The sequence below is a fragment of the Paramisgurnus dabryanus genome, chromosome 7 (genome assembly GCF_030506205.2).
Source record: "Paramisgurnus dabryanus chromosome 7, PD_genome_1.1, whole genome shotgun sequence".
Taxonomy (NCBI): Eukaryota; Metazoa; Chordata; class Actinopteri; order Cypriniformes; family Cobitidae; genus Paramisgurnus; species Paramisgurnus dabryanus.
The window spans coordinates 21,219,699-21,244,872 of record NC_133343.1 but is presented as its reverse complement, the minus strand read 5'-3'; the positions used below and the strand labels follow the sequence as shown (position 1 = coordinate 21,244,872).

The window sequence follows — 25,174 nt, the reverse complement described above, 5'->3', positions numbered from 1 at the left end:
GTAAAACTGGAAAAGTACACGCACATATCTTTGCACATTCTGGTTCATTAAGCCACATTACACAATATTGGACAATTCTGATTCAATAAATCAAATAATTAGATGTATTAATTATTAATTATAATATATGAAGTATATGTGATGGCAGAAGCCAAATCTTTTCATTGGAAATTCATGCAGTGCTTTACAGTATTTTGGAGTTGGGATCGTGGTTTAGAGACTTCCCAACATGATTCATATATCCTGTGTGCACAATAGAGGGCTCTTTACAGGAAACTATAAGGGTAACCAAAAGTGTGAATTGCATCCGTTTCCACTTTCATAAGCGTGTATTATGTGGCCAATTACATTTATATTATAGCAATTATAGGCAATCACATAACTTAGGAGTTTATTTTTTTCTTACTTATAGACATTGTAAACAGCAAGAATTGCTGATAGATATGGCATGTTGTTGATAATTTGTTTAAAGTCTTATATCTAATTAAACACCAGTTCCAGGGATGGTGGTTCAAAATAGTTTTAATATTTTTAAAGATCTTAAAACTGCAATATATAAAAAAACAAAAACATACTAGTATCGGCAAAACAAAATACATTGTAGGCCTACACTAAGACAAATCAAAGGCATACAGTCAATGCACCAAACGAGAGAATAGATGAAATACCGCGAGAGCGCACGAGATCTACACTTCCTCAAAATGTAAACAGAAGTCTGTAGTTGCAGAGTGATTTCTTCAGTATAACAAGACGTAAGCAACGTGTTTAAAGTATACGCGTTTATTAATGTATTCTATATGTTCTTATTTTAAATCATTAGGCGCGTTCATATTTACGTTTAGTGTATGAACGTTAACTGTTTTAAAGTGTACAAACTTGCCGATGAGTTAGCATGCTAGTCAACCAAATAACTGAACTGCATTTTTTCTAATATTGTAACACTATTCGAGTTGTGTCTACATGCTTTTTTCTAAACGTTATTGCATAATCTTTATTGTTAACCGATCACTTGAATACCAAACATATATATTCAACGTTAACGTTACGTGATTAGTTAAATGCGAAATATTTTTCTCAGGAGTATGTAACTTGCCATGGTCGTATTAAAAACATAGAGACTCCAGTGTGGGGCTGTAATGGGTTCTTCTCTGGTGCTGATGATATGGACACTAAAGGGACCGACGAGGTGGAGAAACTGAAATCCAAGTTTATGTCAGCATGGCACAATGTGAAGTACAGTATGTACATTTTTAATATGACACCACTGATATCTCGCAAAATGATTGTTTACTTTGTTTAACGTATCACACAATAGACATGTGACCAAACATCTATGTATTTGTTTATGTGTATAGGTTGGGCTCTCAAAACAAAAACTGCCTTTAGCCGTAACTCTCCTGTTTTCTTGTTGGGGAAATGCTACCATTTCAAGTCTGTGGGTGAGACAATGATAATAATAATAACTTTTTGACAGCCTTATTTTAGATTTATGTTGCCATTAAAAAAAACAAGGTGCATTAGGCATGTTTCTGTTAACTGTCCGCAGATGACGAAAGCCCCACTGAGAATTGCACAGCTGAGGCTTTAGACCATGAAGTTATCATGGGCAATGTTGATGGATTTCGAAGAGACTTCACCTCACGAGTTTGGCTGACCTATCGAGAAGAGATTCCTGCCCTTCCAGGCTCTCCTCTTACTTCAGACTGTGGATGGGGATGTACACTCCGGACAGGGCAGATGATATTGGCCCAAGCTCTTCTGCTTCACATCCTTGGAAGAGGTGAGATCAGGTCACGAATGAATTGTTTTTTTTGAGTAGTAAACCCATACTGAATTTCTTCACCTTTTCCACATTTTCTGGGCTAAATGTGGGGATTGTTATGATGACTAAAGTAAACGCATATAAACAATCATGCAGTCTATAGATTTTGTGATTGACTTTTTGTGAAAAATTAAAAGTTTCCCTGTAGTCAATAATTTTATCATTTAAAACTTATCTTTGAGCATCATAATACCATATATATTGGTTTTACCTGTCACAGTAACTTCTTCTTGCTTTAAAACAACTTAAATGGAACTCTACACCATTGCCTCTTTTAGTAGTTTTAGTAGTGTGCACATCTATGAGTATGCAAATTAGTCCCTACCTCTACTCAATCGGACAGCTCGGACCATAAATATACAAACTAGTCCCCACCTCCACTCTTTTGCACCACCTCGGACCATAGATATATTTGAAGAGTTTGGTTCCAAAACGCGATAAACGCCATTTAAAAAAATCAGTATTGTATCAGCATGTTATTCTGTCATCTTTTCTCCCTTTTTCCCAAAAAGCAATAAACGCCACTTGTCCTCCTCTGCAATAAAACCGCTCAACAAATCACAGCGCACCATTCCATGCACTGTAAACAACAATGGTGGCACGTTGAATACACAGATTCCTGGTTTTCCTCATCTTGTAATTTGTGATTAACAAACCAACAAAAACAAAAGAAAAATGGAAAAATGCCAGTTGCTTGTTCTCCCGACACCATCAAGCTTCTGTCATGCTAACACATTGACCCAAGGGGATCTTATGAAAAACTTTCCATTATTTTACGCGAAGCCGATGAAAATCGAGCAGGACCAAAACATTTTACAGCTGATAGTGGTGAAAAAAATTCAGCGACGACGTCTAAAGTATATCCGCAGCAATGACAGTGTTCTTAATATGACAAACAGCGCGTCAGTTCTACGTGGACCGCAAACGCTGTGATTGGTCCACTAGGACCCCTCCCGTCAGGTAAAAAAAACTGCGTCATAGGTATTTCCGTTTGCAATGGTGAAAACAAAGAATGGCCAAGTTGAGGAGTGTTTAACTCAAACTGCAACAAAAGTCACTGTTTATTTACTTCCATCATTGCTGGTCTTCTCAAATCATACACAACAAGTTACTGTTTCTTCTTCGTTTGTGGGTTAACTTGCCAAGCTTCTTCTTCTTTGACGGGCGCGCTGCTACTGTGGTTACACGTGTGGATACCAGCGATCTGCGCGCGTGTTTGCATGTCGACACGGATGACGACGCAAAAGTATAAATGAAAACCGACGGGGAACCTACACCGTCGTGGCTACGCCGTAGGACCTCCACACAGCTATAACGAGCCCTTAAGTGTTTTGATTCATGCCATTAATGTTTAATCAGTGTATAGCACTAGTCAACTTAATGAATATAACAAGGCAAAAATGACATTAATATATTGATTTTATAGATTTATAGCATTTTGAAAAAAAAACTTGTGGAAAAAATAATCAGTTTTATAATAAATCTTTGAACATCAAATTATGGAATTGAATTTTTTATGTTTTTATAACTTAAAGATGCTTTGTGAAAGTTTGTAAACGATAATAGTGTTTTTCATTTTGTCACTTTCTTGGTATAGAAAACACTTTTTTACCGAAATTAGTCAAAATGGATTTATTGCGTTTTGGAACCAAACTCTTCTTTCTCCAGTTTCAAGTGCATAATTGCTAATGGTATATTGCTAATTTCTGTGTTATGCTGGAAATCGGTTTGTAAGTGCATGTAAATGACACGACCATGTAGTAAATCATAAGTTATCTAGTGTTGCTTGCTCTTGACTTACTCCTTTCACGGCACGCCCCAAAGGAGTCATGCTTTTCCAGAAACATTGGCTGAAGCTGATCTGTCTTTTATAAATCTGATAAAACTAAAGACTCTTCGGAGATATGAAGGAAGTAATGCTGCTCTATAGGTACTCAAGAGAGATGCAGAAACAGCGTGTATTTTAATGTTAGAGGTGGTGGCTAAATAATGAATGACTTCTAGTATGATTCACTGGGGGTAGTTTTATGCAATAAGTTGAACGAGCCACAGCATTTGCCAGTTTAATACCTTCATTCAAAAATCAACTTTGAAACGTCATCCAGTATGTCTGAAATAAAATAGAGTATGTCATTATAGAAATCTCTGTCTATAAAGAGGCTAATAAAACATACTTATTGGCCAATTACAGGTGTTGATACTTAGCAAGGTCATTACCTGATGTCTCCAAAGCTAGGTCCAGCACCTTTATGACCCTTAGCACTCATACCCACACCATTTCAGACACCCACTCTGTTTGTGAGGATAAAATGTAATAAATGTGAAATACTGTCTGCAAAGAATATTGTAATTGAACTTTTGTTCTTAAAGCACTATTCAAAGTCAGATTTAAATATATCTGCGAAGAAGCTCAGAGATAACTTCCAGGACGTTTGAAAGACATCTGTTTAATTATTTCTTAATGTGCCATATGGGTATAATTTATAAGCTAATTATCAAAGTAAAGATTATAACTAATGAATTGCACATAATTAAAATTGAACAGTAAAAGAAATCCAAGGTAGGGCTTTTTAAGAAATACCTATATGCAGTATTCAATGCAGCACTTCTTACTGTAGTAATGTCCAGAGGTCAAAAGTGATAGCACTTTTTAATGACCCGACATGTTTAAGTTAAACCTTAACCCCTTCAGACCCTGCATCCACTAGAATGGACATCACATGTTTTGTGGTTCAAACCAATAAAAATGCTGATCAACCAATCAAAATAAGGCACACTGACTAAACTGAAAAATCAGTTTTAAAAAAACTAAACACTAAACTTTAAGGTATTTATGTTTCACATTTTTTTGGCAATGGTGCAGACTACACCTTTGCAAGGAGGTCAAAAAATGCATAAAAGAAAATGAAGCATACATTGATAACAATTGTTGATCACAGCAGTTATTCTCCTAGGTGTTGACTCAATAAGCATTGCGCATCTATCATTTCATTTTTAAAACATACATGCAAATTATAAGTATAAAAAAAGGTCGAAGACGATTTTTGGCCACTGTCTGCTATGCGGTTACCTTGTGCAAACATATGCCTGTGCTAACTTTGAACATATTTAATCTGATGTAATAACAAACAAGATTTAGAAATATCCTGGCATTATGCAAGGAAGTGTTCCTGTAGTGGTGGAGCACTGTGCTAGCAATGTCAAGGTTGTAGGATCAGTTACTACAAAAAGTCAGATAAACATGTTTAAATTTAATAAACCCTGCTACCCTTTATTTAAATTTACTTCACTCTACATCTCTGATGAGTTGTTTGAGTTTGAACGTAAGGAATACTGTTTCCGGGTCCAATTATCTATTCATTTCAATAGAGGATGTTATGTAAACAGCCATTTATGAGCACTATTTATTCATGTTACACATGTATAAACTCAGTGTACACTGCAGTCTCCAGGCTTATGCAATCACTGACAGCAATAAATTAATAATGTGAAAAAAAATGTTATGGGGATAAAAATTAGGATCAGGTGCTTTTGGTAGCTTAGAATGCAATATAGTGTTTTTTATGTTATTTCCCGGTGGCATTTGAGAGTGCTTGGACCCTGAAGTGGTACATGATGTCGGACTTAAGAAGTGGATACTTGACATGCCTTGGTTTTTAAGGAAAGGCCTGGTTGTGCCTAGTTTGATTGTTAAAAGACACATTTTGTTTTTTAGTATTAATCATCTGTAAGTATTAATTATAGATTAGTTTAATTGCACCGTTTTCCTTCACCAGATTGGACCTGGTCTGAAGCGCTGACCTTGGAGCCCTTGGATACAGAGACATGGACCAGCAGTGCAGCACGGAGACTGGTGGCCACATTAGAGGCCTCTCTTCCGGGCGATAGAGCACATGTCACCCAAACTCTCTGCCCAGGCCAGGGAGGGGCTGAGGAAGCTGACTCCTACTTGAAAGAGGCATATCACCGCACCATTGTGTCTTGGTTTGGGGATGGACCCACAGCTCATCTGGGCATTTATAGACTAGTGGAACTTGGAATGACATCAGGGAAGCAGGCAGGAGATTGGTATGGACCTGCAGTGGTGGCTCACATACTCAAGTAAGAGTGCATTATAGTGTTGATAGTTTACCATGGATGAATTCTCAATATGTTGTTATATTAAATTGTGGTGGTTTGGTTTAATTGTCATTTAGACGAGCAACATCTAGACCAGTGGCGGCCGGTGACTTCATTTTCGAGGGCGCACGATGCAAAGCTCGTCTTAACATGTATTTAACCCATCATGTGTGTGGCTCGCCATTTCAAAATATGTGTTCGGCACATCATGTAAACTTATGTGCATTATGTGTCATGTCAAAACACTTGCCTGCTGCAGAAGCTTTGAAGGGGTTCATGACAAAAGTGATGCTCATGTTTGCCAGATACTCACTTAATTTCATGTGTAATCAGAGTTTAGTGTTAAATTAATGTCTTTGAGTATTTTATGAACATGAGCATGATGCACATGGTTAACACACGATACTTCGAACACATGAATTCGGGCCCCTCGGAAGAGAAGTCACCGCCCGCCACTGATCTAGACAGGTTGTGTTATATAGAGAGTGTGTAACATTGTTAGGAAGTAATGCAGCATGTTTTAAATGAAATGGTAAATGTCAAATGTCTTTCTAAACCACATTTTTCTTCATGTCTCTTAGAAAAGCTGTTGGCGAGGCAACAGACCCCATGCTGAAGAGCATAAGTGTATATGTAGCACAGGATTGCACTGGTAAGAAAATAAAATCCGTTTAAATTTTTACCACTCAAAAAAGACAGGTCAGAAAAGGGCCTGATTTTGACCTTTGTGTTATTGATTGTCTACAGTGTACAGTGCTGATGTTATTGATAGCCATTCAGGGCAGACGGGCAGGCACAGTGATCCTCAAGGACTCAATACTGGAGCTGCCCCTGATGGTCGGGCTGTCATCATACTCATTCCCGTAAGATTGGGTGGAGAGAAGATCAACCCAGAATACTTGAGCTTTGTCAAGGTAACCACTCTAATGACTATCAAATGCATTTAGGATAAAAACATATTAGATCCACACACTACTGTACACAGACTATATGATTGCAAAAACTATTTCTCCTTCTCGTCCGCAGAGCATATTAAGTTTAGACTACTGTATCGGCATCATTGGTGGAAAGCCTAAACAGGCCTACTATTTTGTCGGATTTCAAGGTGAGTCATTTTGCATACTTTGGTGGTCGTTAAAGAGACAAAGCAAATGAATGCACAAAAAGGAGGGAAGGCCATAAGGAAAGCTTACTTTATTTTTCTCATACCCATCAAAACGCTACACCATTCATCACGCGAGAGCATCTCAAGCAGCAGGCGTTCTGCATTTACATAAGCGACTCGCATAGATTTTATAGCTACGCAGAGTGGCCTACTTTTCATCAGCGGAAAGCGTCAGATGTACATGCTGGTAGTCAATATTATTTACCCATTTACATTTTAGCAATTCGAAATACACATTCACAATGATGTCTAAATGACAAGTAATACATCCTTCCGCCGCTTCCACACAACCGTCTGTATTTATCATATGCAAATGACGTAATATAATTGCGTGTTTGTAAAAGTAATTTCACCAGACTGAAATTAAATGACAGCCCCTTAGCGGCATAAAGGATGTGGTTGCACAACTAGGTTTGATAGTGCGCAGTTTAATCCGAAAAAATACTTGCGTTTGATTGTTGGAAGCCTAGCGGAGGTGAGTGACTTTGAGCTGCTCTGCATAGAAATTGAGCACAGATATGCATTAAAATAATCACTGTGTTTTTTGAATAACTTGTCCTTTTGTTTTGTCCTTGCAGATGACAGCTTGATTTACATGGATCCTCATTACTGTCAGTCTTTTGTAGATGTCAGCACAAGCGATTTCCCTCTGCAGGTAATGTGGAATTACAAAAAGCTGACCATCGCACTGTGATGTGAATTTAATAGTTTCTGTACTTAAGGGTATGAATTTGAAAGCAGTTCTCCGCACTCAATTACCGAACACAAGAGATTTACACATCGTTCTGTACTTTGTATCAGCTCCAACATATTTTATATAGCTCCAACATTTTATATTTCAGCATCATAACTTATTTTTATGCTTTTTGTGCGCTGCAAGAAGCGGCCTGACAAATGACAGAAATATTGGGTCATACTTTTGGCTCAGCTGTCTCGCCCATTCAGAATTCAACATTTGTCTAAAAGAGTATGTCAAAAAGTAAAGCCGTATTTCTGCTTTTTGAATGTTTCCCATGAACTTATAAATCAGTCATTTGGTACCGCACTGCTTTGTCACACACTTATTACATTGTGAATGGATTTTAAATATTAAGTTTTTGATTCTTTAGAATTAATCACAAAGACATAAACTGAAAAAAAAAGAATGACTTCTTTAGACTCATTTAAAATTGTTTTTTTTTTTTATCAATTTTTGGTTTAAGTCTTATCATTGCCCATCACCAAAGAAAATGACTTTCAATAAAATGGACCCAAGCTGTACAATTGGATTTTACTCCAAAAATGTGGAACACTATGAAAGAATTAACACCGAATTGTCAAAGGTAAGATTTTTTTTGATAAATTATTTTATACTTTCTTATGTGGTAAAAATCGAGCCAGGAAAAACCTAGCAGCAAAAGTGTTTCATTTATATTTGTGCCAGCAGGTGGCAGCATTTAACTATGTAACTGGGAACTGTGTGACCACTCATTGTATTGTGGTTGTGCCAGCTGTTAGTAGCAAAATATTATTTTGTCCAACTCTGACAAATGAAAATCTGCTACCTTTACCTTTCATTGCATTTCAAATAACTGCATTTTTGTCGTTAATGAAAGATATTGCAGACTTCATCAAAAGAAAAATACCCCGCATTCACCTTTATGAAAGGTCATGGGAAGGATTATGAACTTTCAGTTCCTGTGGAAGAAAGGGAATGGCCCTTCATCAGGGACACAAGGAAAGCAGGTGCATCATCAGATGACTTTGTGCTTCTCTAAAAGCCAAGTGATACTTTGCAACATGTGCCATATTGGGCACAACTTTACAAAGTATCAATACATATATGTCTGTATGGATGTATGTCTATATTTGAAGACGGATGGTTGGTTGATGTTTGGTCTGGATTTGGTTTATGGTTTATCTTACACACGGCTACATAGAGATTTGAGTTCAGAATATATTTACTGCCTTAACCCCGCTAATATTTTATCATGTTTGATAAGGGCAGGTGGGGTAAAAATATTGTTTTTTTATTTCAAAGAAAAGTCATTTCTTTTTTTTTTGTTTTTCTTAAAATAATAGAACAAAACATATATTGTCTGCTTTTGGACACATGTCATATTGTGATTAATCAGATGAACTTGATCATAACTTATGTAGCCATGGTGCAGTATTTGTATTTTTTTTATGCTAACTGGAGATAATAATGTGCCTTTACCAGTGAGTAGAAACACTGTATCTCATATGTCATGGTGCCTCTATTTAACAATGGTAGCTATGTAAAGTCTGCTATCTGCATTTTAAGAAATATTAAAATATGCTTATTATAACTTTTTGTTTTATCAAAACGATTAACATTACAATATGTGAACCTAAATAGTTTCAGAGCTGCTGAGATCTCATAGTTTTTGGGAACTAACTGTATTATGTTAAAGGTCTAATGCAGGACAACCAGTATGAATCAAGTGATTACATTTATTTCATTTATTGATCATTTCAAAATTAACATCAATATTATTATCCTTCCATATCATTAGCATTTTTGGTGGACCAAAGCATCATTGGACTTATAACACTAGCTGTCATACACAACCCAATTTACTAATTCTGCCATTGTAATTATAGGGGTTTTGTAAATGAGCACGTTGTATTTCAATACCAAACTTTGCCAAAATCATTTTTGCACAATGAACATTTCAATGTTATAATTTGTTGATTTCAAAGATATACAATAAATCTAATATGGTTGACTATTTAGAACACCGATTCGACTTATTTTGTTGTAATTACACACAGTGTTACTGCTTACCACTTTTATTGAACGGCATCCATTGTGAATCCATTTACTAATCTTTCCCAACAAACAACCGAGATTGCAAATTAAAACTATGCGTGCACTTGCTAAGTCCTTCTTACAACCCATTCATTCAAATGGAACAAATCCATATCTGATTATGCCATTTTCCAGTGGTAAGAAAATATCCTTGTATTAGACCCAATGTTGCCATGGTTAATTCCTCTGTTTCTGTTCCGTCTGAGCAATGCTTGTGCTATTTTCATGTTAAATACAAATTCTTATATTAATAAGGTCATGGCCTTTAATTATTGGCCCTGGTTGGAGGAACAAGTTACCCTTCAGCGGAACGGAGCCGAATAAACCACTGCCTGTTTTACCCCTGCATGCCGTGAAGACAGAAGCCGAGGAGCACAATAACCCCATCGTCTGTGATCAGTAAATTCATACTGGGCTGTTTTTAGGAAACGAGGACGAGAAAGGAAAAGGGGGAAGTTTGTGACATTATGGGAGAGGCGGCATTCCACTCTTTCTGTCAGCGTTACATGAAAGGGCGCTTGTGCTGGGAGGCATTGCAGCTTTAAGGAGACTTTGTGTTCTTGCCGTATTTACGATGCTGCCTGTATGAATATTTGATTAATGAGTCATGTTCTCCGGGGGGAAATGCTGTATCCCAGCAGCACCATACCAGACCTCAGAGCTCTGTTTTAGCATTGCTGCCAATGGAGGCATTGATTCGGCAGATTCCTTCAAATCTAATCTGTTCTTCTGAATGAATTCCACAGATGAAAGAAGCGGAATTCTTTGACAGACTCCGTACTGCGGGCAATTTGGATTGAATAAAGTTTCTCTCTCTTCTCTCTGTTGTTGATACCCATTTTGACAAGATAGGATATGACATAAGGTTTTGCCGCAGGCCGTAATGGAGTGTGCACGGGCGTTTATGCTGAATGGACTAACAACAATCAGTTCAGTGTTTCTGCATGTTTTCATTCTCTTTAAGACATTTTCTTGGAGCCAAAATGGGCCATGCACCTGATCATTTTCCGCGGTGGAGATGGATAACCTGTATAAATGTATTTTACAGTTGTAGGTATTAAGTTAAATCTAAGAATCCATTTCAATATCATCTGTTAGTATGTGCTAACAACTTCTCCCACAGCAGCCTGACACGGGAGCTTAATGTAAACCATTAACTATGAAGATTGTCACTTAATTACTTGTAATCATCTTACGCTGCTGTTTTCTTGTATTAATAGTTACATCTAACAGAGAAAATGAGCTACGTGTGACAGATGACCTTGGCCGCATACGTAGGAATTACATGACACCTTCAGTATAGATCACTAGTGTTCCAATTTGGCCCCAACACATTTGAATTACCTCATTTACTGATGTCTACTTGTATACACTTAATATTTTTGGAGCATACATATACACTGACAGCGGTATTATGTTAACAGCTTAGGTGGCAGGGTTGGGCGTCTTGCACCAGTTGCCCTGGTGGGTGATTTATTCCCCATGCGTAACACTGGAATACTGGGAATCTTCAAACAGGTACACGAAATCTCATACTTGCTTTAGGAGTGTAAATATATCCGCTCACACATGTAAATACTACAGTGCTTTTGCATGTCTGACTGTCTATATATATATGTTGGGAGTACTTGGCTTCAAGCATGGTTTTCCATTTCCAAGTTGATGCCTTACGTCAGGGGTTCCCAAACTTTTCATATCACAATCCACTTAGATGGGTGTGATCTATCTCAAGACCTATTTTTTTATAGAAATATGAGACCAGGCCTGTAAAAACCCAGCTTAAGCCATTTGAATGTTTTCTACATAAAATCGACATTTTGTGAAAATATAACCTTGATCTCTTTAATATTAGACTTAAGATTAAAAAACAAAAAACTAACAAAAAGGAATAGTTTAAAACTTATTTACTGACTATCACATATTTCTTTGCTCCTCTAAACGCTAGTCTTTGTGACCCTGTCCGTCCCAACCCACAGTTTGAAAAACCAGGCCTTACATGACGATCAGATTTGCAATGTGGTGGCAAAATGGAACAGCTCATTGTAGGTACCTTTTTACCTTGTTCATCAGTGGTATTTACAATTATTTTGGACCCCCTGCGAATTTTTGCAATCTCCCTAGGACAGTCAAGTGGCAGTAATATATCGTCATTACATCGCGGGTGGTGGTAAACAGTTGCACCTTACAATATTTTGCTGGGTCCCCCAAAATAAGAGCCCCTGCATCCGACATCCCTGTTCTCCCTCAGGTAAAGCATTTCACTCACGTCTTCAGCCAGCCACAACCCATTCCCCTCCGACGTGACAACACAGGGCGCCTGAAGTTAACATTTGGATAACAGATGTGTGTGCCTGCTTTCATATGCCTTTCAGGTGACAGGACATCACAGGGTCTGTTTCTCGCATCTCTCGGGTGATACGGCGCAAACACTTGTTTCCTCATTCCCCTCTCCTCTCAGGCATGGCCGACCCCCTGTCACGATTTACTAACCAAATCCATCCAGAGCTAGCGAGAGCAAAATCTTGAAAGCATGGGATATTGCCTGCTGTTGGGCCTGTCGAGTCAGCTATGTGTGTTCCACAGTTGAGATGGAGGCTTTTGGAGGGGTGGGGCAACGGAAAGGAGAATCGCAAATGCGCACACAGACATTCATTCCAACGAGAAGAGACACTTTACAACACAGAGAGGCAGCACATTTATCTCACAGACACACCTTTGTCATCCTGTGTTTCCTTACACTATTAAAAACATATCCAAGGTCTGTTTTTCGCACATTTTACTCAAACTTAAGGCTGTTGCTGGAGGAACAGCCATCAGAATTTCGTCTCACGGATATAGAGAGGAATTCATAATGCTTGTCTCATTGTTTCTGGCTTAATCGAAAGACAAGGCATAGTGAAATTCACCCATTACTTAATAAAAACTTAATCGGCAATTGCACTGAAAAGTCCACTTGAAATGAAACCCCTGCAACAAAGAGAAAATATACAGATTTACACATTGTTTCTTTGGACATTTTAAATATTTTATTAAATGTTGTTTAAAAAATTTTCATAGACAAATTTGATGACATAAGATCTTTACTAAATGAATGCTCGATTCATCAATGTGGCATTTCAGCCTCTGTAACACTCACTTGCTGCATAATGAATTTGCTTCATAAAATGATGTTTTAATTAAAATGTTTTTATTATGAAGTAACTGATTTATATGAGTATACAGCATGTTGCGTGTAACCATGTATTTAAAAACTCCACCCAAAAATAAATTTTCCCAATGTCAACCTCATGCCATTCCAGATGTTTATGACTTTCTTTCTTTAGCTGAACACAGCCTTTTTTAATATCCATCACTTTATGTACACACTGAAGGTCACAAACTGCTGAAGTTCCAACATCCACCAATTAAACCATCCAAACTAGTTAAATGGGTTAATGAACATCTTCTGAAGCAAAACTGTAGGTGTGTGCGACAAAAATATTTACTGAAACTAAAACCAAAAGAAACACATCTGGTTGCTAAATTTAAATATGATGACCTGTGATCAATTCAAATCTTGATTCTGGTGTGACTGGTTATCATGGTATTACGTCATGAGATATGCAAGAACCAATGAAGCTTGATGTTATAGCCCTGTCGACATTTCTGAATTTAGTACTAATAGCCTACAGTATGTGTTTGTTTTGGTTCAAAATGTTTGTTTTCTCACACATACTTATTGCTTTTTAGACGACATTTACTAACTCAGTAGAGTAATTTGGACTTTTAATAATGGGTGCTGGATGTGCTGGTTGGAGCTTCAACATTTTGGGACCTATATACAGGTATGTATAACGTGATAGGCACTGTTATAAAAAATCTTTGTCCAGCTGAAGAAAGGAAGTCATATACCTCTGGAATGACAAAAATAGCAAAGCAAGATGAGTTGATTCAAATTAAAAAAACATGAAAACTCACTGCGTTGAAAATTTGAATTTTGCCTAGTTAAACAAACAAGTAATTTTAAGTAAAATGTCCTGAAGATTGCTAAACAGGCAATTTAAATGTTTTATTCTCTGAACTAAAATGTCTTGTTCCAGCATTTTATTTATGTAGATTAACAAAACATTTCCTGTACTACAAATGGTCAGTTAATCATATGGGAAACTTTATTTAACACTTCTTATTTTAACATGTTAAGAGAACCTCTCAAAAAAAAGAGGCCACCTTGCAAAGCAAAGGTAACATCAAGTAAAGCAAAGGCCTTAACTTCACACAGAGACCTCAACGCACAAGCCTCAATAATGGTGACAGTAATCAAATCTCATGACGTGGAAAAAATTTAAAACAAATTCACAACAAAAATAGCTGGGTTTCTATCCAAACGTGAAGCATTCAAATCTTTTCAAAATTCGCTAAAAAAAGAAAAACAAAGAAATGCGAATTAGGTGCGTTTCCATTGTTTGAGCGAATGACGGTGGTATTGGGTAACCTAGCAACCAACAGTAAAAAAAACAATGTACGCGTGTAAAATGGAGACAGGACTGCATGTAGTCACAATGGGGCAATTATTAATTTGTATTTGCCGTGAAGCTTGTAGTTGCCAAACTGAATGCTGTGCATAGAAGAAGGAATGCAGACTTTTTATAAAGGCACTAGCAGGACATTGCGACGACGTCGAGACCCATAACTTATATGGAAAAGACAACTCCAGCGGAAAAGACGGTAAGTCTCGTTTAATGTTCTCTACGTCAGCATTAATTCGTTGCGAATCAATGGATTTTTATTAGAAATTTTGCGTTTCCATCACTCGTTTTCGATGCGATACTTCACAATGCCCAAAAAATCATGGTGATGGAAAAAAGGCTAAACACTAGCCACGTTTCCGTCACCATAATTTTATTCGCATTTTAAAGTATCGCATTAAAACGAGTGATGAAAACGCCAAATTTCGATTAAAAATCCCTTAATTTGTAAAAAAAGTTTTAATTTTCGAAAAAAAAGATAATGCGAATAATGGGAGATGGAAACGCATTTGCCGCATCAATTTTGACGTAGCGCACATTAAACCCACGTGACTGATCGTCTGGAAGTTTTCTTTAAAGCGTAACTAAACCCCTGGTCAGAGCCTGACTGGGCAGATCCCAACGGAGATAGAGGGGACGAACTAAGCTCGTATCAAGTGTGTGGTGAGATCGTAACAAGGGCGTGGTGAGCTTGAACCTGCTTACGTCACGAGTCATTTCTTGGACCCAACATCCAATAGGAAAATTCAACTGCAGTAGCCACCGTTCAACCTCAAGAGGGCAGCACTCAGACGTTTTTACACCATATATTGTAGTATTGAAACACTTTATATCCAAATGTCAAAAAACTTACTAAAATCAATGAACAGCACTAATAAAGCGTCATTCTTACAGATCATTAACTAAAAAAAGTTGGTTTGGGGTTTAGTTACTCTTTAACATGGGTCTCGGCGTTGCAATGTCCTTGCTGCTAATGCCTTCATCAAAAATGCTGCATTCAGTGTGGCAATTACAATCTGCTTGGCCCTACTGATTTTAAAAGCGTGCATTGTTTTGTTTACTGTTGGTTACTAGGTTACATATTACCGTCATTCGCTCAAACTTGATTCAACGCACCTAATTCGCATTTGTTTAATATTTATTTATTTGGCGAATTTTGAAAAGATTATAGCATTTTATGTATCGCATCGAAAACGCCAAATTTCGATTAAAAATCCTTTGATTCGCAAAAACGTTTTTACGCTTGTTGAGGTGTATGCGAAATGTCTGACCTTCTAGCTATTTCCGCTGGAGTTGTCTTTACCAAATATGGGGCTCGACGTCGTCGCAAGGTCCTTGCTGCTAATCTAGTGCCTTCATAAAAAGTCTGCATTCCTTCTTCTATCCACAGCATTCAGTTTGGCAAATCCATTAATAAATTGCCCCATTGTGACTAAATGCAGTCCTGTCTCCATTTTCCCTAGCTGTCTCCATTTTCCACGCGTGCATTGTTTTGTTTACTGTTGTTTACTAGGTTACCCAATACTACCGTCATTCGCTCAAAACTTGATGGAAACGCACCTTCGCATTTTAAAAAGATTCGTTTCACGTTTGGATGGCTACGCCAAATTTCGAATAAAATCCCTTAATTCGCAAAAAAAAAAGCTTTTTATGCCCGTTTGAACTGTTTTTTTTTGTTTTTGTTTTTTTTGCGAAGGATAGTTAACGCGAATATAAGAGATAGAAACGCATTTGCCGAATTAATTCTGACATAGGGAACATTAAACCCACTGACCGTCTAGCTGTTGCTGTTGTTGTCTTTACCTTATATGGGGCTCGACGTCTTCCCAATGTCCTTGCTGCTATTCCTTCATCAAAAATGCTGTATTCATTTAGTTTGGCTATTACAAGCTGCACTGCTAATAAATTAATAACTTGCCCCATCGTGACTACATGCAGTCCTGTCTCCATTTTCCAAGCGTCCTTGTTTTGTTTACGGTTGGTTGCTAGGTTACCAATACCACCGTCATTCGCTTGAACAACTTGATGGAAACGCACTTAATTCGCATTTCTTTCTTTTTTTTCTTTTTTTGCGAATTTTGAAAAGGTGATCGCTTTACGTTTTGATGGAAACCCAATGGTGATAGCCATGTTTCCATCACCATGATTTTTTTTTTGCCCATTTTAAGTATCGATTCGCATCGAAAACGAGTGATGGAAACGTCAAATTTCGTGGTTTTTTTTATTTATGCAAAAAGAGTAAATGCGATATGTGAAACACATTTGCCAAATTAACGAACATTTAACTCACGGGACTGACCGTCTAGCTATTTCCGCTGGAGTTGTCTTGACCATATATGGGGCTCGACGTCGTCGCAATGTCATTGCTTGTGCCTTCATAAAAAGTCTGCATTCCTTTTTCTATCCACAGCATTTAGTTTGGCAACTACAAGCTGCACGGCAAATAATAAATTGCCCCATTGTGACTACATGCATCTCCATTTTACACGCGTACATTGTTTTGTTTACTGTTACTAGGTTACGCAATACCACCGTCATTCGCTCAAATAACTTGATGGAAACGCACCTAAATCGCTTTTCTTTGTTTTTCTTTATTTGCGAATTTTACAAAGATTCACTTCACGCTTGGATGGGAACCCATCTACGCCAAATTTCGAATAAAATCCCTTAATTCGCAATAAAAATTACGCCCGTTTGAGGTGTTTATGTTTTATGCGAAGGAGAGTAAATGCGAATAATGAGAAATGGAATTCTGGAATGGAAGTTAATTCTGACATAGCGATCCATGAACCCACGTGACTGACCTTATAGCTGGGCTGCGTTCAGCCCCGACAAAACGTTGCACAACGTTTATTAAACTGAAACGGTGATGCATTGAACACCCTGTTGTGATGACGCAAGAGTTGCAACTACGGTAGCTGAGAGGCCATGCTTTGTGTTCTTTTTTAAATGTTTCTGAAGCCTGATGAAATCGTTATAAATGTGTGTTTAATACTGTAAAATACCCTCGATGTTACAGTCACTGTCCTTGCCGTCCAGAATGAAAGACAACATTCCAACTTGAACCCATTGAGTGAGCTGTCTCTTTACTATCGCGTGGTTTTATACATCTTGCCGCTGATTGGGCTGACATTTCTGACACACCCACCAAACAAGAGAAAACGCTTCTAAAACCTGTTGGATTCCGTTGCACACCGTTTCAAGGAAACATGTCGTTCAACCCGGAAACCGTAGCAAAACGTTGCGCACCGGTGTGAGATTGAACGTGCCCCTGTTCTCGCTGTTGTTGTCTTTATATGGGGCTCGACGTCTTCCCAATGTCCTTGCTGCTATTCCTTCATCAAAATGCTGTATTCATTTAGTTTGGCAATTACAAGCTGCACTGATAATAAATTAATAACTTGCCCCATCGTGACTACATGCAGTACTGTCTCCATTTTCCAAGCGTTCATTGTTTTGTTTATTGCTGGTTGCTAGGTTACATACCACCGTCATTCGCTCGAACAACTTGATGGAAACGTACCCAATTCGCATTTCTTTGTTTTTCTTTTGCAACTTTTTTGATTTAAATAGGCAAAAATAAATTGATTCAACTCAACATTTCTTGTTGAAACATCCCAGCATACGTTAAATTACAACTCAACGGTTAGGTTCATCCCCAGCGCTAGGTTGAAAATAACACAGCTCATATTGAAAATATTAACATACAAACTTTTTTTGAAACATAATTTTATCAAGCATTAGTAAATTATTTTTTGGTGAATTACTGCATTTCTTTTAAGCAGTGACTAATATAGCGTGACCTTGGGTGCCTTATTTCTTAATATGTGTAACAAGAAAGTAACATTAAAACCCAACAATATTTGTAGATCTTATTTTGAATGTAAATACGGTAACCTGCCACACTCAGTTAAATGCAAAATAACCTTTACTTATTCACAAAGAGGACTAAAATAGCATCCCACAACCAAAGGGAAAAAAGCCAAAAACATTTATCTATTAATGAGCCATTAGTCTATGTGCTGCTGAAATATTGGCCTTCTCAACACATATACCTATATACTAAAAAAGGCCATTTAAAATGATTCAGTGGCCCTGTATGGGGGCATTAATTTTCTGTACTAAAAATATATTTTTAAAGCAGGTCTCCGTCCCTACTTTTTCTTGTGGGCGATGCATAATGGATTTCCATCTAATCCATTATGGCCGTGGCTCCTTGTCCTCACCAAGGTTTTGTCTTTTTTAAATGAAGTTTTAATAAAGCACGACCGAGGGTGTCCAAGGTCAATTATAATCTGCCTTTCCCCAGGTACAGATACTTGTGCTTAGTTAAGCATAATATCTGTCAGTCACAGACCAGTAATCTATAATGTCTGTGGAGGCAAGCGAAGGCTGAAGCGATCTAACAGAAATGTTTTTGTGTGTCAGTGCACTGTGCCAGTGCGTGTGTGTTCGTTGATGTTATCTATTTTTCCCTTTGATTGGCATGTAAGGTCGACATTTCCTGTTAACAGGTGGATGGAGAGCCTCACTTCATCCCTATCATTTACAGTGCATGTCAGTTTTGGGGAATATATCTCTATGCATCATGAAAAGGTTGAGATTCAAGAAAGAAAATGGGCAAGAGATAATAATTTAGTACTCTGTGTATGTCTGTGATTTAGTTTGCTCATTAATTTTTTGTTTATACTGTGTGCTGGTAGATTTGACAGTCATCTTCATCTTGAGCTTGCCTGACACCTTGTGGCAAATGCCAAATATTGTACAATTTAAAAAATTCCTAACTAAGATAAAATCTAAGTTTTTGGCTTGCATGGATGGTTGCTTTAGGATTGTGTGCATGAATGCATTCGGAAATGCTGGATTGTTTCTATGTAGTTGGGTAGCTGGTTTAAATTAACCTAGTCCATATTTGACCCAACCATTTGTTGAAATAACCCAGCATATTTTTTAAAGTGTACAGTACATACATCTGAATATCTCAGATGCAAAAGCCGCTAAATACATCCATCAAAAATGACATAACGCTCTTGGCACGTTTTATGTTTATCAAACCCCTTTGCTTCAAATCTGCTTAAAGGGATAGTTCACCCAAAAATGAAAATTCTGTCATCATTTTCTCACTCTCAAACCTGTATACATTTGATGAACACGAAGAAAGATATTTTGAGGAATTTTTGTAACCAAAGCGATAATGAGCACCATTCACTTCCATAGTAGGATAAAAGAATACTATGGAAGGGAATGGGGCTTCATGAATGGTTTGGTTACAAACATTCCTCAAAATATCTTTTTAAAGAAATGTATACATGTTTGTAACAACATGAGGGTGAGTAAATGAAGAATTTTCATTTTTCGGTTAACTATCCCCTTTAATCCCGAACTCGGGCCATTCAGAAATATTGCTTTGTTGACAGAATCAACTAAACACCACATTGATATTTCAGCAAGGACCTCAAAGTGCACAGATGACGAAATTAAAAGACATTCAAACTTGGGTCCCTTTTGAGTACTTGGACTTGAATACAACACAAGTTTGGCAGCCACGTGCATTACAGCGCCCCCTAATGTGTGCTTCCGTTTCTTCATTTTCACTATAATTTAAAACATTTCTCGTTGCATCTGTAGTGATTTTGCAACTATTTACTACTGTATTGTCCAAAAGAATTAGATTTTTTTTTAGTGGAGGTTTTGGGAAAAAAGCTTGTAAGCACTTAGAGGGTTTTGCAGCGAAAGACAGTTAAATTTGTTTAATACCAATGAAATAACTAAAGTGACATTTGTGAAAATAAAGCATTTCAATTACTGACTAATAACCTTTTCATTGCCATCAAACTGAAATTACTGCACCTAAACATAAGAGCCTGAAAAAAATGCGTATTTACAAGAAAACACGTCAGATGAACTGACATTTATTTGTTCTTAAACTGAAGCTACTTTTATTCAAAGGTGTTTTAAATCAAAATATTAGTTTGTTTTTTTAGATTTAGGCAGCGAGTGCGTTTTAGGATCCCCGTGCTTTCCAAAACATCTCTAAACATCTCTCTACCCCTCTCTCCTCTCTTCACTTCCAGCTCCATGTACAGATGGGTCGTTGACAGGTCTACAGCTGTTCCCCTAATTGTTCATTAAGTGTTGTATTGATTCCCTGATTCGCAGTACATGTGTGTTTCACACCGGCTCTGGTCTAAAGAGGCACATCCACACATCCAGCCCCTGAGATGACAAAACCGGCTCAAGCCGAAAATGCAAGCTGTCACTTTCAATCCAGCCTGTTTCCCTCTGAGAACGTGTCCGGGATTGCCTCCGATCACCTGCTAGTTTTTTATTAGCCAAACTTTTAACATCAATCAATTAAAGCAGGGGCAGTTCCACGGAAAAACATTTAACTCCTTGTTAGGCCAGCCGTTGCCTCGGAACGCACCTGGCTGATAGGCGATGGTTTATGAGAGTGTTATCGTTGCAGAGAATCACAGTTACGATTGTGTGGAGTTTACGTAGGGAGGGGTGAACCAAAATGGCGTACATATGGCTTCCCCGTGTAATATCCTCTGTTATGAGTGAGGGCATATAGGACACGGAAAAAGCGAGAAAGGGGGAGAGAGAGCTCTTGCTCGTCCCCGCCGTCGACTCCAGGCGATTTTTAAAGAGATAAGATCATTTCCAATTGTGGATTGTGGCAGTCAAGCCGGTCTCTCCTCAGGCTGATCCAGATTTAATCTCCAGACAGGGCAGATCAGAAACACGGACGCCGTCGCAGGCTGACCATAAATCTCCTGCCTAACAAATAGACCCTGATAAAACTGTAAAAGTTATTTAAATTCTCCTAATGGACAGATTTATTCATCCAGCATGGTGCTCTCGGCTGGCCGTGCTCAGTCAATGCTCGACGCGGCTGTCTTTGACAAAGTCATCCTTACCTATTTCATCTTCGCAGATAAAAATGTAGAGCAGGTGAACAAGATTAAAAACAGACACACGCTCGGGAAAAAAAAGGAGATGTATTTCTCTTTCGCAACTGAGACGAGAGCGAGAACACGTAGGGCATAACAGCACATCACTTTCTCCCAATAAGTATGTAAGAAAGAGCAATTGCAAATGTGGTCAAGAACCGAAATAAAAAATGACCTGGGTAGACAGCAGGCATTAGATTTTCAGCATACAATTTGGCTTCACGATTGGATGTAGCACTTTAGCAAGTTCACTTTGTGTATCTGTATGTGTGGTCACAGAGGGACTGATAATGTTCTCTCTTAAACACAATCATTCACTCCCGTCTCCTCTCTAGATAAGTCTCCTGAACCTCAATCAATATTAACCCGCTCTGTGACTTATTATCTTGTAATGTTTTGTAATAATGGATTACCAGCTGGATGGAGGTAATCCAGTGGTTAAGCAGCTGGAATGGTAATGCAGACATCACGCATTTGATCCGATGGAGAGACTTACAGACCTCATGATGTCAAAATCCATGTTTGGTCCATTTGAAAACCGACCAAAATGTAAGCTCATCTTGTATTAATGGGCAAATCCAAATTTTTGTCATCAGCACTTGAACCACTTCGACTAGCAATAACAAGAGGCAAATCATGGTGCATGGTGGTGACATTAGTATTTAAGAAAAAGTTTGAGTTTTTTCAACTTTAACAAAGCCAATACCAATGAATGCATATCCTATAAATCATGATAGGCCAGAAAGTTGTAGTTTGCACAATAAATGGTGCTTTCACAACATTTTTGGAAGAGAGTCCAGATATTAGTTGTACTTTTCCGCTTCTTAACTTAGGGCCGTGCAACAGAGTTTTATTTTCTCTCAATGCTGAAGGCCACGACCTTTAGGTTGCTAACTGCAGCACCCTAAGCTGATCACGCACGCACACACAGAATGATAGGTGGTCATGAACCATTGCTCTATGGCCTTGCTTGCCTTTGCAGTTTTGTGGCAACACTTACAAGGCCTTTTGATTCTTAACACTTCCTTGCCAGCACTGTTATAAACTGCTCCACAAATTACAGAGAGAAAGAAAAATGAAAGGTTGGCACATTTTAGATGTTATCCTTACATTTCCACAAGGTCTGACTTCTGGTTCTGTTTTCCTTGGAGAATGAATTGTTATAATAAATCAGATTAGCTATATTTAATAAGATAATATTACTATATATTACACCAGATACTATAGTGTAAATCATATACTAAATGACTAAACTAAAAGCATATTATGAAATACAATGTTTAAATGCAAATTGGTAGATATGTAATGCAAAAATGCAACTATTTCTTATCACATTTCTCCAATTTGCAATTAAATCATTATAGATGAAGATTAACTTACTGTGAATATATATGTTTTACATAACTTTAAAGGGCCAATACTATGCCCATTTTTACAAGATTTAAAGGCCTCTGAAAGCCAATGTTGACATTTAAAATTACCTAAACAAACATGCCCCTACCCCAATAGAATATGGAACTTTTTTGATAGACCCGCCCCACACATACGCAACCCAAGCAACAATGTTGTTTAGTAGACACTCCCCTTACTCCTGATTGGCTACAAGTGTGTTTTTGGACTCGCCCCGACTCCCTTTTCCAAAGTGTTTTTCAAGAATCATACACCCCGCCTTTAACACAAGTCTCAGGTGTGCCTAGAATGTGTCTGTGAAGTTTCAGCTCAAAATACCCCACAGATCATTTGTTATAGCATGTCCAAAATGCCTCTATTTGGACGGGAGCAAAGGAAGTGGTGTTTTTATGTGTGCACTGAAAAAAATTAAACTGAAAAAAAAATGATTCATTCAATTTACTTTTTTTTTAAGGTAAGTGGTTGCAGTCAATTTATTTAAGCTACATTTAAACAAAAAAGATTAGTATGGTAAAATAAAATAAAAACTTTTGTTTAAATGTAGCTTAAATAAATTGATTGCAACCACTTACAGTACCTTAAAAAAATAGAGTAAATTGAATTTTTTTTTTTAAGTTTGTACCTTTTAATGCAAACGAGGTGCTGTTTTCGGTTAAAATAGATCTGATTCCCGTGAATACAGTCTGGGCATAGTATCGTTAGCCACTTTAGTGCCACAACGTGCAAACAAACACATTTAAAAAAGCTTTTGGGTAAAGTCAACCAGGCAGTGGCTGTGGGCAGGGCTTTGTTAGTGTGACATCACATTATGAAGAGAATCAAAACAGCATGTCTAATGAGACTGCTCTGGTTTAATATGGCTTAAAAAGGAGGAGTGGCTGCATGTTTTTCATTGTACTGTAGGGTGGTTGTGTTCACACACTGCCAAAGCACATTTATGTCCAAACACCTAGTAAAAATAGATTTAGCATAATATGGGCCCTTTAAGTTAAATTAAATTAAACAATTTGACTTGTTTGTAACTTGTTGTTACTAGTCAAAATTTACACGAGTGCATTGAAATGACTTGCAGATCCATTTCTTACAGTGTAGAAATCCAAAATTTTTGTGCAATATTATTACAGAAGCAGCAATAATACATGCAAGTTAAATACCTTATAGTATACTAAGTATAGTAAGTGTACATTTCAGTGTCCTTGTAAATATATTTCATATCAAAATACTAACAATTATTTCTGTTAAATAATAGATATTAAGTCTGTCAGCAGGGAGGCATAACATCATTGTACTATATTCTATAAAACCTGAAACACAGCATTATTTTCAAACTATCTAAAAATATCACATTTAGCATTCATATCGAATTAGTTAGAACTGTTGTGCCCTTTGTCTTATTATCATGACCAACAATCTCTCTCCTCGTTCTCTCTCTTTTCTCTCTCTCTCTCCGTGCTAACCTGCTCTGTAGTTAAGCAAATACTCGCATTTCTGCATGGCGCTCGCATCCACCAACGCACACACAAACTCAACTCTTCGGATGCTGAGTGTATGGGCTGATTGGGGCTGATCTTAAAGAGAGCCCTCCAAGCCACTGTTTACCAACATTTCAGTTTCTATGGCTCATCTATCAAAGAGTGGAATAAAAGAGCGGTCAGAGGGGTGTTGGACTTGTCTTTAACCTTGATGATGTTTCCAGTGAGGCCGTATAATGGGCCCCTAATTGCTTTCGCGGAGAAGGGGGACGTGTTGACATTTCCTTTTGTGCTGGCAAGGGGCTGCGGCTCTAACCATTATGCTAATCCAACCATTATATATCCGAGGCTATTTATGGGCCTGACACAAGTGATGTTGCAGGTAAAGGGCTGTGAAATGGTCTGTAAACAGAGAGAATTGATTCCCGGGCTCAGGCGATGGTCACAGGCTCTGAACAGAGAAAGACTTGCCGTCTTCACACTCGTCCGAGCCTTAAAAATTGCCACAGACGGCTTCGGCCCGTCTGCCGTTTGGCATAAAAACAGGAAGTGTAAATGCAGATTGGCTGACTGTGTGTAGAAAACAAACTTAAAATCGATGGATGCATCTACAGACACGTGATCTCCACACATGTAGATAATGCATGTGTTGTGTTTAGGAACACTGAGTTAATGTGAGGGCTATATGGAGGTATCTAATAAGCTGCTAAATTCAAGTTGTTGTAAGTCAAAAGCACATTATTAAAATATGTTGATTCCATTTAAGGAAAATATTGGGACGATTCACAAATTTAATTTTAATGACTAGCTTGTAACAAACACAACATTCGTTTAGCCTGGTTTCTATTCACTGCACTGAAAAGGTTGTAAACCTCTCCAATGTTGATTAAATTTTGTATTGAAATGGGTCTGCTAA

The 25,174-nt window shown here is 37.7% G+C and overlaps 1 protein-coding gene across 1 annotated transcript; it reads left to right on the top strand.

The window, feature by feature from the left end:
* Positions 1–628: 628 nt before the first annotated feature.
* On the top strand, positions 629–9,845 carry atg4c (autophagy related 4C, cysteine peptidase). Its single transcript, XM_065264714.2, has 11 exons — positions 629–752; positions 1,079–1,238; positions 1,356–1,439; positions 1,547–1,780; positions 5,599–5,923; positions 6,523–6,593; positions 6,689–6,855; positions 6,968–7,046; positions 7,685–7,761; positions 8,309–8,428; positions 8,702–9,845. Exons 2-11 carry the CDS (start codon positions 1,163–1,165, stop codon positions 8,861–8,863), a joined length of 1,395 nt encoding a protein of 464 aa, XP_065120786.2. The 5' UTR covers positions 629–752; positions 1,079–1,162; the 3' UTR covers positions 8,864–9,845.
* The last annotated feature ends 15,329 nt before the right edge of the window (positions 9,846–25,174 follow it).

Excerpts from the sequence above, each read along its gene's own strand:
- atg4c (XM_065264714.2), top strand. The coding sequence starts at position 1,163 with ATGGACACTAAAGGGACCGACGAGGTGGAGAAACTGAAATCCAAGTTT. Across the intron at positions 7,762-8,308 it reads CAAGCGATTTCCCTCTGCAG|TCTTATCATTGCCCATCACC; the intron begins GTAATGTGGAAT and ends TTTTGGTTTAAG. Across the intron at positions 8,429-8,701 it reads TTAACACCGAATTGTCAAAG|ATATTGCAGACTTCATCAAA; the intron begins GTAAGATTTTTT and ends CGTTAATGAAAG.